Below are 16,978 nucleotides of genomic sequence, written 5' to 3' on the forward strand. Positions count from 1 at the left end.
CGGAGCGAGGCTGTATGTTGAAATAATATTTTTTTATTATGCTGTGCGGTTACACTACTGTCTTTGATAGGAAAGGGGTGGGGTTTGAGCACTCGCTAAAATGTAACATTTGATACACGATTTACAGTGATATAAACAGTTTGATATAACCGAAAACAACAACGACAAAAAACAAATACATGAAGAGTAATAAATGAAAAGTATTTTATAATAAATTAGTTCAATTTGCACGAAAGACCAGTGTGAGGTATTGAAATTTTTTGACGATTTTCGTGTTTTATAGTCCTCCGTCCTATACATGTATCGACTCCCCTTTGACATAACATTAATAGGGTTATTTTTATATTGCAGTGTTTTTAAAATAGTATTTCAGTTTTGTTTTTTTGCTACATACCACAGATTGGACTGACAACATTTTTTTAAATCAATTTATCTGTTTTCAGTCAACCATGCAGCCATATCTATTAATCTGGGTTATGTGAACCGTTGAGTAAAACGTGTTTCGAATAACCATTTATAGATATATAAATATTTATTATTTTTATTAAAGTGTCACATGCTTGTCTACAGATTTTTATACAGATTACATAATATTCATTGCACAATAAAAAAAATAAGACAAATACCCAGCCTAGGTAGGCTTATGAGACACTGTATACATCTTTAATCATGTTATATCATACAAAAGTTTCTGTTATCATTCGGATTTCTATAAACATAGTTTAAATCTTTAAAAAAAAATCAAACTGCATGAGCGCGATTTGAAAGTCTCTTATGTTTGGACGAATCTCTTCACCTACGCTTTTTGATCTCAATACGAATTTTATCTATTTAGTACATGCATACTCTATTCATCATGCAAAAAGTACATTTGTTTTGGGATGAACTATTCATAATTTCAACAATAAATTTTAACAATAATCGATATTTTCTATATATTACCATTCGTTACATTTAACAGGTATAATCTCATTTAGGATAATTTTAGATAGAACTAGTGTCTTTTTCTTCTTTTTTACTAGAAATAAAATTTGTAGAAAAAAAACAACGATAGTAATAAATTTTATGTTAGTGTTGTGTATTTACCGCCTGAATTTTCTGCACGTTCAACAAATGCTTATGAATTTTTTGATACACTTATGTCTCAAATATACTCTATTCCGAATGGATGTCCGTTTTATATTTGTGGGGATTTTAATATGAATGAATGAATGAATCTTTATTGCAAAGCATAGACATGCTATGGCAAAATTAACAACATATATTACATAATATAAAACATGAATAGACAGCAGAGAACAATAGTAAAATACAATGACATATAAATTTAGTTATGAGACTATATATGAGATCGAATATTCCATGCAGCTTTTACATAATTACATAATTTGATCGTGAGAGACTTACTAGAAGCTTGTAGTAATAGTACGGTGACCAAGTAAGGAAAAGTAGCTTATTTAAGGATTTTTATCGTCATTCGGACTATATGGCTACAAATCACAGTATTGGTAGTTCAAAGGTTAAACTGTACATTTTGACTTGTCGTCAAAAAATCGTACGGTGCAATTTTTGTAAAATGGGCTTTTAAGTAAGTTAATTTTCTTGAAAGAAAAATCGACTTTGAAAAGTTTTGAGGTTCACATTGTAAAAGAATCTCAATACGAATTTTATCTATTTAGTACATGCATACTCTATTCATCATGCAAAAAGTACTTTTGTTTTGGGATGAACTATTCATAATTTCAACAATAAATTTCAACAATAATCGATATTTTCTATATATTACCATTCATTACATTTAACAGGTATAATCTCATTTAGGATAATTTTAGATAGAACTAGTGTCTTTTTCTTCTTTTTTACTAGAAATAAAATTTGTAGAAAAAAACAACGATAGTAATAAATTTTATGTTAGTGTTGTGTATTTACCGCCTGAATTTTCTGCACGTTCAACAAATGCTTATGAATTTTTTGATACACTTATGTCTCAAATATACTCTATTCCGAATGGATGTCCGTTTTATATTTGTGGGGATTTTAATATGAATGAATGAATGAATCTTTATTGCAAAGCATAGACATGCTATGGCAAAATTAACAACATATATTACATAATATAAAACATGAATAGACAGCAGAGAACAATAGTAAAATACAATGACATATAAATTTAGTTATGAGACTATATATGAGATCGAATATTCCATGCAGCTTTTACATAATTACATAATTTGATCGTGAGAGACTTACTAGAAGCTTGTAGTAATAGTACGGTGACCAAGTAAGGAAAAGTAGCTTATTTAAGGATTTTTATCGTCATTCGGACTATATGGCTACAAATCACAGTATTGGTAGTTCAAAGGTTAAACTGTACATTTTGACTTGTCGTCAAAAAATCGTACGGTGCAATTTTTGTAAAATGGGCTTTTAAGTAAGTTAATTTTCTTGAAAGAAAAATCGACTTTGAAAAGTTTTGAGGTTCACATTGTAAAAGAATATCCGTGATATGGTTTCTGTTAATAAATACTTTGTTGTTACACCTTATTTTAACGATTTCAAACAAAAGTTTAGCAAAATTAATCTGTTATTAAAGAGTTTTTGTAAAAGTTTGACACTACGAATATTGGGTATTTACTAGAGTACGTTTCAACTCAATTTCATCATTTGTTTTTACGCAAAATGTAAAATAATCAACATTTAAATGATATTTCATACCTTTAAGGTAGCACAATACAAAGATTTGTTCACTCCCAATCAGACAACTTTAAACTGATGTAATTCATTTAATCTGTCTTTATATATATTATAAATGAGGTACCAAAAGAAAGAAGAAAGATTCATCTTTCCAATTGTAATAATTTCATTATGACATAATTATTACATAATTAATTATTATGTAATTAGTTGCCATATTGTGATGTCCACACTTGAATGAATTTAGCGTCTTTGTTCTTCATAGCATCCCAAAATATTTAATAGATTCTTGTACAACACAGCTTGACCTCCAACACTGTGTCTCAGATTTCCAAAAACATCAATAGAACAAATTTTATACCCAATTGAATTTAGTGGTCTCTTATGAATTATTATTGCAAATTTCATTGTAGATTTATGAGAGAATGAAATACAAGAGGACCAATCTGAGACACAATTTTGGAGGTCAAACTGTGTTGTGCAAGAATCTATAAAATATTTTGGGATGCTATGAATAACAAAGAAGCTAAATTCATTCAAGTATGAACATCACAATGTGGCAACTAATTACACAACAATTATTTATGTAATAATTATGTCATAATGAAATTATCACAATTTGGAAGATTAATCCTTCTTCTTTCTTTTGGTACCTCATTTATAAAATTTAAAGAAAGATGAGTGGAATTACATCAGTTTAAAGATGTCTGGTTGGGGATGAAAATTCTTTGTATTGTGCTACCTTAATAATCAATAATATCAAATTCATTTATCTCAGAAGCATTATTTGAGCAATTCAAGCCAGGCACAAGTCCTAACGCTCAGATGATGGAGCTATTCGAAGCCCATATACAGCTTTTTATAGATACATATAAGCCATTTGATTGTGTTGTATCACTTATATTCGAATACTGAAATGTATTCCTCGAAGCAATAAACAGTTTGCTGTCAAATGTTAGAGCAGAATAAAGGCAACAGTAGTATACCGATGTTCAAAACTCATAAATCGATAGAAAAAAAAACAAATCCGGGTCACAAATTAAAACCGAGGGAAACGCATTAAAAATAAGTGAATGACGACACAACATTAAAATGTCACACACACAGAAACGAACTAAGCATAAGACACAATCCGGTGAGAATAACAAATATAAGGAGAGGGTAGCTGGTCACTTCTTTGAGATCGACCATTTCAAATGTTACCGTATTTTGTTGTAACCAACCGTACCAATTACTGAAGGTGTATGCCAGTTTACAAACTCGATATGCTTCAACTTTCTGAGAATATTGAGCACCTTTTATAGATGGTGACTGCTTTTAGACAGACTCCTACACATTTCAATGGTATATGGACCGACATGGCAACCAAAAAGACCGTTATAATAGCCCCAAGGGGATCCGGTGGCGATGTATAGGCATACCAAATCAAAAGTCTGCGCTTGTTAGATGGACCCTTACTAGACATTTCCTAAAATCCCTTAGTCGTGTAATGCTGGAAAGATGCAAATTCACACGAGGAAACAAAACCAACAGTAATGAAAGGAGATGAAGATAGATATAGGACGATGTGGTATGAGTGCCAATGAGGCAACTCTCTATCCAAGTAACTATTACAAGATAAGCATTATAGGTCAAGGTATGGCCGTTAACACGGAGCCTTAGATCACACCGAACTGCAAGTTACAAAGGCCCACAAAAATTACTAGTGTAAAACCATTCAAACGGGAAGACCAACAATTGTTATCTAACTTAGATTTAAATGAGATCTGGTATAACCAAGACAATTTGATTATTGATAAACATTTTTTATTATTTGTAAAAACAAGGATATATATTGAGAATGGAAATGGAAAATGTGTCAAAGAGACAATAACCCGTCCATAATGTTACCAATAGGTCTTCAATGCAGCGAGAAATTTCCGCACCCGGAGGTGTCCTTCAGCTGCCCCTTAAATAATATATATACTGATAATGAACGCCATGCTAAACTCCAAATTATACATAAGAAACTAAAATTAAAAATAATTCAAGACTCACAAATAGAGGGTCCCGACTTGGGACAGGCGCAAAAATGCATAGGGGGAGGGTTGAGATCTCATAAACATGTTTAAACCCGCCGCATTTTTGCGCCTGTCCCAAGTCAGGATCCTCTGGCCTTAAAGCCCTTGGGCTGATATTGGTATCTCGGGATAATACGGCACATGATACGGATGTTGCAATGTATTATTCTCTTTGTATCAAATTGATAATCTGATGTATCAAATTAATATCGTCTCTCTGAATTGTATTATATATTTATTAATCAATCAAGTAGACATTTTAAAACTCATTATATATTTGTCAAAACCTGCATCTCTATCGTCCCATGTCGTTCTGAAGAATAAATTGTTGTTATTTGATATTATAGTATTTACATATACATGTATTTGTTGTGATATTTGATTTAGTATTTACATATATTTTTTGTGTTATCTGATTTAGTTTTAAATTTTACATATATAATAGTTATTTGATTTAGTATTTACATATACACAGTGACATTTAAAATATGTTTACAGTTAAGAATAAAAAAAATATACTTACTATTGAAAAATCGAAATATATATTCAGTTTTATAAAATGAATAAAAAAGAAAGTTTGTGAAATTATATGAGTAACATGTATATATAGCCATCATCAATAATAATTAATCTGTTTTCTGATACTTCACAAATTAATTCAGTCAGTGTCTGTTACGGATGTTCGTTCCTTCGTTTAAAAATAACAAGATTTATAGTTGATAGTTTACAAATAAAGGAACTTAAAAAGTAATAGGTCCGTATCCTGTTTTTTTTTTTTTTTTTTTTAGATTTATCAAATATATAATACAAAATACAGTAATTTTGAATATCTAATACAAGTTTTTTTCAGTCTGTATCGCTTATCCTGTATCGCATACTTAAATCCGTATATTTCAACTAAAATAAATATTTTTCAAAAATATTATCCAGTAACTTTACGAGCGATATTTATATAAAAAAAGACACAATAAGATGTAGAAATATCTGAAGTTTTATTGTTTATTTGGTCATAATTTTCGTGAAGTTTGTTTTCATTACCTGATGGGTTAAATAATAATGCAATTTACGATTTTAATTTGATTAGAATAGATAGCAAACTTTTCAAGAAATGTTTTTCTTGTTTTTTTCTTCTTAAAATGATCATGATTAATATAATCATGATAATCGCAAAATAAACAATAAAACTTTAAACATTTTTACATCTTATGATATTTATTTCATATAAATCAGTTATGTTGTAACTTTGTAATGTTTGTTTTTAAATATTAATTTAAGTTTAAATGATAGGACAGTTTCGTTAGTGGTTGCATTTTAATACATTTTAAGAATCGTATGTATTTTAACTAATTTCATTTAGAAATTGTTTCACAGTCTCTCATAATTCTTTACAGAATGGTACTTGTATTTTATAGTTGTGTATTGTCTGTTTTATATTGTGTATATACTCTGTATGTACTGTATATTTATGTATTGCAAGTAGTGAGTAAATAAACTCATCATAGACTATCATAAAATATTGAATATGAATCTGAATCTACATGGTCTTAAACATAAAAGAAGTCTATAAAAAAAAGTCAGCTAGAAAAATACAGGAAAATCATAAAAGTTCTTTTCTTGCTTATATTTTCATACGAAAAAACTGGTATCTCATGAATCTGATTCTATTAAAATATATGTTAAACAGAACAATACATGGCAAAATCTATATCGAAAGCTGTATCACCACTATACCAATATCAGCCCTCGGGACTGATATTGGTTTCTCGTGGTGATACAGTATCCAATACGGATTTTGCCATGTATTATTCCATATGTGTGGGAGGGGGGGAGGGGGTCAATCTCGAAATCCCCAATTAAAAAACATCCGATCCCGATGTCCCGAAAAAGGTTCTGCCCCCCCCCCCACCCCCCCCCCCCCTGAATATGTAATCAATAGAAATTTTCAAACGGGGAATGATTCCTCAGTCTATTATAGGTTTCATACATTTACATTTGCACCTTTTCTGTCAAAAACTATGAAACAATTATAGAAAGGATTTTATAAGATTTAAAGAAAATGGCTTTTACACTATAATAGAATACAGCCACGACATCGTGGTTTCCTGGCTGATATTAAGTACCTATTCCTTATGTTCAGTCTGGATTTGTATTAGTATTAGTATTATCATTGAAGTCTTGCTGATGATAAGGAGTTTTTTCTGCTATCCAATGTTTTAGTTTGAACCCGACCTCAGGTTTTCTAAAAAATACCGGATACTAGTTGTAAACATATGTTTTGGTCATTGATTGAATTTAGTAGTGTCAATCTCTGTATAATGACGGAGTTCTTGCTTGGTTATCAAACTCCAAAGACTTTTATTATAGGACTAGTGTGATTATGACCCGTGTTTATAGCAATATCTCAAATCAATCGTTGAAACTGACAGAGACAGTGACAGGTGACATTATTATTGGTATCGGATTCGAACAGGATTTTTTAATTATTTGGTAATGTTAATTGATTGTATGGAAAACCTTTTTTTCCTGGGCCTAAAATGATGTAATTTGTCCTTTTCTTTTTATTAATTAGTTATACATATAAAGTTGGGATGGCAACACGCACTCGAGTACTCGGTTCAAGCTCGGAAGGCCTAGTACTCGAGTACAATTTTAGAACTCGGATACTCGTTTGATATAAATCTTGAGATATTTCTCCTCACATTTTCGATCATTCTAGTAACGTTGAAATATTCCTTCGTAATACTATTTTAAATTCATTAAGAACGTAAATACGTTAATCCTGAGACTTCTATTTGGTACTAGTAGTCCGTTATTTCCGAAGGGATGTTTTCATGAGCACTACTTGTAACAAAAAATAGAATGGCAAACAGTTTCTCATCTAAAGTTGTTGACCAGATTATATTTCTAATGTGCTTTATATAGGATATTTGCGCTTTTGTAATATTTGGTTTTTATGACTTCCCTCCTCTGTAAAACGGGATTGGGATTAAGTTGAGGAACACGCGGCAAAAAAGGGATCGACACATCCCAACAAGGCCACGAAAGAAGAATTCCTTTCACCACAAAGAAGGAACTGAAAAATCTATTTTTAAATATAAAAATAGAAAGAGAAAAACGTATCACTTCACTGTAAGCATTTGAAATGTATACATAAGTACTGCCGTTATACAGAATTCTGATAATCAAATCATAGATCTTAATCAAATATAAGAAAACATGTGAGCGAGCAACACAATATCAAACAGACAAACAAAACATATGGTCCGAGTACACAGTTATCGTCCTTTGATTTTTTTGTACGAATATAGTCCTTAGTGTGGACAGTGTGTTTCTTGTCAATTTTTTTTTAAACCCCTTCCAAATTTATTTCTCCATGTTTTGTTACTCAAATAGCAAGTAGGGGGGGGGGGGGGGGTGAAATGACACTGTAAAAAAAAATATAGTCATGAATTAGAAAGTAACATGTAAGCAGTGATTTGGTACAGCTGAATAGGGTTACAAATTACATGTAGCACTTCGGAAGCTGTCAGAAGATTTCAAGACCCCCTTAACACAAAATTGTGCATATTTGGAGTTAGAGCCGATGAAGTTTTCTATAATTTTGATATAATTTGTCCCAAAAGTAGTACAGCACACTGTAAAAATATTATTGAGAAAGCGCAGGTGGGATTGTTATAAATTTTAATTTATTGCCTATAAGACACGCACTACGAAATGTACTTGGACCATATAGAAATGTATATCGTAACTCACAATTAATCGCTACTGATACAGAACAGAAATTATCTCTTTTTAATGTCATTCAGGTGATTTGACACTTATAATGTTCTTATAATAACTTGAAACGTGATAACTTGAAACGTGATTTAAATTTCTCTTTAAATTGAGTGAACTAGGGCGCAAAAGTAAATATATATATAAAGTGATTGTAATATATATTTAAGATGATAGATATCTCTTCTATTACAGGTATTTACTTGTAGCAATACTCAACTTATAATATACATTATAAGAAGGAAAAGGAAATTCGCAAGTGAGACAATCGTACGACATAAAAAAATAAATAATAGACTAACTAAGAACGTAAACATTGGGATCTCGCTAACATGTTTAACCATGCCACATTATTTATGTATGTGCCTGTCCCAAGTCAGGAGCCTTTATTCAGTGGTTGTCGTTTGTTTATGTGTTACATATTTGTTTTTCGTTCGTTTACATAAATAAGGCCGTTAGCTTTCTCGTTTGAATTGTTTTACATTGTCTTATTGGGGCCTTTTATAGCTGACTATGCGGTATGGGCTTTGCTCATTGTTGAAGGCCGTACGGTGACCTATAGTTGTTAATGTCTGTGTCATTTTGGTCTTTTGTGGATAGTTGTCTCATTGGCAATTATACCACATCTTCTTTTTTTTATATAACACTCAGTCTGTCCTGTGTCATGTGTCCATGATTGCTCTATGCCACTCGACCAACGAGGCTATTTGCGAAAGCAAATTACAGATCTTACATTGTTTGGCTGATGCTTAAACCGGATTTGTATATATTATGTATATATATAGAAATATACGTCTAAACATGTGACGGACTTTCTCAATCTAGTGACCCGTAGGTCTGTAATACTCTAGCTTAAACCACAATATACATGTACATTAAAATTTTATATAATTTGACTCAAATTTAGCTCAACATTAGATCTGTTAATTTACGTTCGCAAAATTTTGTTTTTCCCTTAGCAGTATATTTGAACCTTAAAAAAGTTTGCTTCTGTGTCATCGTGATACATGCGCTTTTATGAATAATAAGTTTTCTTATAATGTATAGCCTATATGTATTTTAATACTGGTATATATTTACTTACTTTAAGCTTTGATAGATAGCTTTGATACATAATTATCAAAGCTGATCTGAATAAGATGTCCACTTGATACACCCGTGTTTATATTTTGTCTCAAAAAATATCTCTACCTGTACTTGTTCATCAGGCGTAAACAAAACTGACAAGAGTTGTTGATACGCACCAATTGCTAAATGAAGGTTAAATCTACATCATTCTTTAAAAAAGGGACTCGGGCAGAAACTTGAATTGGTTACTGTAATGTTTACTATAGAAAAAAATATGTTAAAAGTTAATAGAAAAACAATCTAATTAAAATTAAATATTATAATTGCTCCCGTTTTGATATGCCGCGCATCGATCAGAATGGGAGCAATTAAAGGATTTAATTTTAATTAGATTGGATATTATCAACCAATCTTAAATTGTTTTAAAACAAGGTCAAGATTAAAAACTAAACGTTAAAAGCCTAAAGTTTCATTGAGATTCATCGATCAGAACATGACATATTTGATATGAGTTGGAATGGCACAAAACAAAACACCCATATCATAGTCAGAGATTGCTCTCAGTCCGACAGCCTGTTTAATAAGGGACTGGTTGGGACTGTCAGAATTAAAAGCACAGTCCAAATCGGAAAATGCTGTACGAGCCTGACACTGACTATCCTATGTAACACAAACGAAAGTTCCATTACCTTCATATAAAATTTGCGATTAACAATGTAAGGTTCATTCATTTTTCACACAGACGTGTTTCTATATACACGTACTACATGTACAACTGTAGTATATCTATCGTCCCCAAAATTAGACGTTGGACGTCACAACAAATTAGGAACAATGTGATCTTAAGGTTTCAACAATAGCAATAAGAATATCTTTAATTATTGACCTGTAAGTTTCAATGTTTCTTGTATTTTGACTTTCAACATTATAGTTACATGTAAATAATCTATTTCAGTCTGAGGTACTTTTTAAAATAAATACGTTACCACAATTTCAATTTCACAAGTACATGACAGTACAATATATATATAAGGAAAACATACTTAATAACAGTAAGAAAATCAGAAATAAAGAGTTGCGAGATAAGCGCATAACACGTTAGTCGCTTTTTCGAAAAATAAAATTGTTTAACTCCTCAATGTCATATTAGAAATTTATTAAAAAAATATCTAAAGGGAGGTTATTCTAACAGATATAAACCAGTCACTCAAGTTTCATGAAAATTCTCAATGAACTTTTGAGTTATTATCCTAAAAATGGGAAATTCAATTTTGAATGAATAAAACACTCGGAAATATAAGATCTTATATCTAAAAATCGAAAGGGAACTCACATCAATAGTCTACCGTAAACCGGCGTATAAAAACACAAATATACGAGTGAATATAAATTTGTACCAATGAACTTGAAATTGCTCACTTTTTCTACGCAGTGCTTGTGCATTACATGCACTTTATCGGTCCTGTTGATTTTCTCAAATTTTTAACTTTTAAAATATAACTGATTACCAAAAAAATAAAGAAAATGATTTCAGGACAAATATTTCCATTCTTCTACTCTTTTCATCTTTCGATAAGGTTCATTCCTCCCAGGGGAGTAAATTTGTACCGAACAGTCTCTTAAACAAAAACGCAAAATCAAAACGTCAAACACATCGAACGAACGGAAAAACAACTATCATATTCCTGACTTGGTACAATCATTTGCTCATGTATATAGCTAATGGTTGAAGTAAAAGCCATGAGAACTTAAGATACGTCTTTTTAATCTGCAGTAAAATATACCCTCGGTAAAAAACTTTACGGGGGAGAATTTTTCATCGAGGAGCCGCACGTAAGATCCGTGTGGGCTACCGCAGGTCTCTCGACGACCGCGACAGTAAGAGTGTGGTTTTAATAGAAAAAAGTGGGATGTAAAGTAAAATTACGGTAACCAAGTAAGGAAAAGTCGCTTATTTAAGGAGTTTAATCGTCATTCGGACTAATATATGGCTACAAATCACAGTATTGGTAGTTCAAAGGTTAAACTTTACATTTTGACTTGTCGTCAAAAAATCGTACGGTTCAATTTTTGTAAAATGGGCTTTTAAGTAAGTTAATTTTCTTGAAAGAAAAATCGACTTTCAGAAGTTTTGAGGTTCACAATGTAAAAAAATATCCGTGATATGGTTTCTGTTAATAAATACTTTGTTGTGACACCTAATTTTAACGATTTCAAACAAAGTTTAGCAGAATTAGTGCGTTATGAAAGAGTTTTTGTATAAGTTTGACACTACGAATATTGGGCATTTACTAGAGTGCGTTTCAACTCAATTTCATCATTTGTTTTTAAGAAAAATGTAAAATAATCAACATTTATATGATATTTCATACCTTTAATAATAAATAATATCAAATTCATTTATCTCAGAAGTATTATTTCAGCAATTCAAGCCAGGCACAAGCCCTAACGCTCAGATGATGGAGCTATTCGAAGCCCATATACAGCTTTTTATAGATACATATAAGCCATTTGATTGTGTTGTATCACTTATATTCGAATACTGAAATGTGTTCCTCGAAACAATAAACAGTTTGCTGTCAAATGTTAGAGCAGAATAAAGGCAACAGTAGTATACCGATGTTCATATGTACTGAAACTCATAAATCGATAGAAAAAAAACAAATCCGGGTCACAAACCAAAACCGAGGGAAACGCATTAAATATAAAAGAATGACGACACAACATTAAAATGTCACACACACAGAAACGAACTAAGCATAAGACACAATCCGATGAGAATAACAAATATAAGGAGAGGGTAGCTGGTCACTTGTTTGAGATCAATCATTTCAAATGTTACCGTATTTTTTTGTAACCAACCGTACCAATTACTGAAGGTGTATGCCAGTTTACAAACTCGATATGCTTCAACTTTCTGAGAATATTGAGCACCTTTTATAGATGGTGACTTTGCTTTTAGACAGACTCCTAGACATTTCAATGGTATATGGACCGACATGGCAACCAAAAAGACCGTTATAATAGCCTCAAGGGGATCCGGTTGCGATGTATATGCATAGCAAATCAGAAGGCTGCGCTGTTAGATGGACCCTTACTAGACATTTCCTAAAATCCCTTAGTCGTGTAATGCTGGAAAGATGCAAATTCACACAAGGATACAAAACCAACAGCAATGAAAGGAGATGAAGATAGATATAGGACGATGTGGTAGAGTGCCAATGAGGCAACTCTCTATCCATGTAACTATTAAAAGATAAGCATTATAGGTCAAGGTATGGCCGTTATCACGTAGCCTTGGATCACACCGAACAGCAAGTTACAAAGGCCCACAAAAATTACTAGTGTAAAACCATTCAAACGGGAAGACCAACGGTTAAATTTATATACAAACGAGAAACGAGAAACACTCATGAACCACATGAACAGACGACAACCACTGAACATCAGATTCCTGACTTAGGACAGGTTCAAATAGTTGAAGCGGGATTTAACGTTTTAATAGTACTAAACCTTCTCCCTTTTCGACAAAAAACATGTTATTGCCATTTTAAACCATCTGAATGAACCATGACCTATCCCTTTGAAGTGGTGTTCCATCATCCATGTCTTATAATTTCTTTTCTGGAATGCATACTACAATAGATATTCAAGATTTTTTGCTCACAGCTTGTGCACTTTCTCGACCTTCTTTTGTACCATCACTCAAACTTACATCAGATATGGTATGGAATTGGTTCAATGTATTGATGTGAAGAAAAGTAAAACATTCGGTGACCTTGCAGCTTACAATCACAAAAACATGTCCAAATACTTTTCTATAGCGCACACAGTAGCAGATATGTTTGACCGCTACGACATGAACAACTCTGTAAAGTCTGCTGAAAGGAAACACGCACGACTATTTCATAGGTTTTCAGAGCTTTGTTAATATTGACAGAGATGAAGCCTTTTTTGGGCTTGAAAGTTAATTTCAAAGCTTTATTATCAGAAAAATCTCTTTAAATCATTCCATCATGATATTTATACAATAAGCGTCAAATTTGCCCCCATTGAAGATGTGAGTTAAGTCAGTATCTCCCAGTGAAGCGGAACTGAAACAGCATGTTTTACGTGGTTCGTTTCAAACTAATATTTGGACCGCACTACACATTGCTGAGCCCCCTATTCCGTCACGCTTAGAATATATACGATCGGTGCGAGTTATATGATTCATTACACCCAGTGTATTTTAAAGGGCAGGTGTCAGCAGAATTCTTGCATAATCTTGTGTTTTCATGTGAGGGAAAATCTTTAACGTAAAAGTCATTAGTTGGTTCACAACAAAACCTTATATGTTCAGAGCTTCGCTCCTGTAAAGGATTAGAATAATGTAGAAATTATTTCCAATCACGTAACCTGACAGACGAAAAGGAGCATACTACGGCTTAATTTTGTTGTGTGGATCTCTGTGATTGGATTTTTGAATTGTAACTTTTTTTCGAGGTATTGAGTGGTTTTTAGTTTGAATGAACTACATTAATGAGCTTTTGCAAATTACACCTTCATGATATTAGGCTTCAGGTAAAAATAATATTTATTATGGATTGCTGATGTTGAATATCAGCCAGCAAGGTAACAACTATAACTTTAATAGAATATGTGTTGATCTTTTATAATAAAACAAGTGTTTGAAAAACGCCAATTTTCAGAATAAATTAACGTCCTTATTTCTTTATTTTTACATTTTCGAGATAATTCATGGCTAATTGATTTGAAAAAATGTCTGTTTCTGAAATTTGACCATAATTGCTGTAGAAATCTTCAAATTTTTAAAATATGGAGAAAACAAATTTAATATCAGAATTTGATCTTTGACCTTATTTTATGTAAAACTGTTACCACATTTCCTTTTGACGACATCGATATTTCAAAAGTACTCATTTTTCCGAATCCAATGATATATAATATAGCCATATAGTATGTTTGATTATTAAATCTAAAAAATATTGTGTCTGGTCACCGTACTGTAACCATCAATTTCAAAATAAGTAGGATAGAGAGCGATGAATTATGAGGTGCCTGGTGCAAGTTATATATAAAAAAAGAAGATGTGGTATGATTGCCGATGAGACAACTCTCCACAAGAGACCAAAATGACACAGAAATTAACAACTATAGGTCACCTTACGGTGTTACCGTAACCTGTTTATTTACTAAAACCTTAGTTAACATGCACGTGATGTGTAGATATATACAGTAGTCTTACCGATATTCTATAGCTACATGTACCTTCATAGGGCATATTAAGACAACAAGGCTAAAACAATGACCAACCCTCAACAAATATTATAAAAAAGACTTTCATTGTCTATAGCAGCAAGGTTATAAATAAAGCACAATTTACACATAAAGGAACAAACGATTTCTCATCAAATAGTATACTGTAAGTCAACATGTTCAACTTATTTTCGCAGATACTTTTTTGCCCTTCACCCTTTCTAGTCCACCTCACGGCTATTTAATTATGGGATTTTCTAATAAACTTGATGTAGCTAAAAAGAATTGATCTACAATGTAAGTTTTACATATTCGCGACAATTTTACACATTCGCGTTATTTTTCTTCATGTACCAGCCAACAAAAATTGAAAACAACAGGTTTAATCATTTCAATGCGTCCGAAGCTCTTTTCTGGATTTACCTTCATCAGGAACGCTCAAAGCCAAACATTTGAAATCGAGGATGTATAAGTACCGAAACCGTTATATGACAAAAATACCTAAAATTGATAGCCAAATTCATCTAAAGTCAACTTTGCCTGAGGGAGTTGAAACCTTTGTTTCTTAATAATTCAAAATTCATAAACGGACATTTTTAGAAAAGTTTGTTAAATCATGTCAGTGCCGACTAACTACTGAGCTGATGCATGATACCTTCAATGAGGAAGATCTCCAAACTCACCCAAGTTATATGTCATACATAAAGAGCACTAGAGAGCATATACGAATAGTTCCTGAATTTAGTTTGCAAGCCTTTAAGTTATTTAAAGATAACATACCTTCGAAAGCTGTTCGTGTTAAATTTATACTGCCGAAAACTTATCTGCGCATTAAATATAACTGACAAGGTCAACCCAGGTGTAATTTGTGCATCGATTACGTAAATAAATATTAACCAACTTTTATGAGTGGGTTGGTTTTGCGTCTTCATTTCTGTACCTTTTAATTGAGGCCATTTTACACTATTTATTTTATTGTTTGTGAACTATAATCTACTTGTTATAGGACGTTAAGCAACTAACATTCAATAAATCAATCTATTTGTTATAGTTAACATCCGATTATAATTCTTTATTATTTATTGTTTTGCCCATTTTCTCATATTTTTTTTCAGTTCTCTATTATTTTAACCCTATTTAGGCCTTATCCATTGATCATTTTCGCTTTTATTATTTTTTATATGTATGCCTTTATCTACAGTACAAATGTACTATAATCGAAAGGTTCTCCGAGCGAATGAATTTCACAACCATCAGTTATAATACATTACAATATTTCAGAAACCCAAAATACTAGCTGTCTTTAACAATACGTTTTTATCGGTAAATGTTCATCAGTTACATGTATTATATGATCAAGGAAAAACGTTAGAAAGGTATTTAGTTGTAGAACATACAACGCCAAATATCCTAATTCAAAAATATAAACAGATCAGTAAAAAACTATTAAAGGTTACTGTATCTTTGCCTGAGAGCAGTTTAACCTTGTAAACAGAAGTAATTTAATTAAAAGATTAAGGTTTTCTTATATAAAATGTAATTTGAAAAAAAAGTTCGCCATTGAAATACAATTTTTATTTCATTAATTTAAGACTGACATATACTTTTTATATCCACACATTGTATTTGATTATATTAATATATAGAGATGGACAACTACAGGTGTACCACTGCCATCAGGTAACCACCAAGGTCAGGTTTATTGCTCAAATTTAAGGGGACATCGCTTGAACGTGTAATGATTGAATCAAGTCTATGACACATGGTATATTTCACGACCGACACTCGGCTAACCGAGAGATAAGTCGGTTAATCTATATTGAGTATGCGGCTATATCGGCGGTTGGTCTGTTAATCGGGTTGGCTAAAGTCTGTTAATCAGGTGTTATCGAGAAAATCATTGAAAGTTCAGCATGTTTCATTGTATAACTTTCTAAATATATTTTCATCATAAAAAGTATTCATGTCTAACAAAACAATTCAATGTACTGAATTCAGTGGTGTAATTATTATTTTTCTAGCTTCGATGTACGATCTATAAAATGAAAAGGGGGGTTACTCATCAATAAATTTATACACATTTTACACACATAAAATGTACACAAAATGACACATTGGTTAAA

The 16,978-nt window shown here is 31.7% G+C and overlaps 1 protein-coding gene across 4 annotated transcripts in view; it reads right to left on the reverse strand.

Moving 5' to 3' along the window:
- Window positions 1–15,802, reverse strand: part of LOC139488899 (uncharacterized) — a 38,786-nt gene extending 22,984 nt beyond the window's left edge. The window contains exon 1 of one of the 4 annotated variants that reach the window (XM_071274861.1): window positions 15,636–15,802. In XM_071274861.1, coding sequence (XP_071130962.1) covers window positions 15,636–15,787 — 152 coding nt within the window. In that variant the 5' untranslated portion in view covers window positions 15,788–15,802. The other 3 variants (XM_071274866.1, XM_071274867.1, XM_071274864.1) reach the window with 3 other exon arrangements.
- Window positions 15,803–16,978: the final 1,176 nt, after the last annotated feature.

Source organism: Mytilus edulis, chromosome 9 (genome assembly GCF_963676685.1).
Source record: "Mytilus edulis chromosome 9, xbMytEdul2.2, whole genome shotgun sequence".
Taxonomy (NCBI): Eukaryota; Metazoa; Mollusca; class Bivalvia; order Mytilida; family Mytilidae; genus Mytilus; species Mytilus edulis.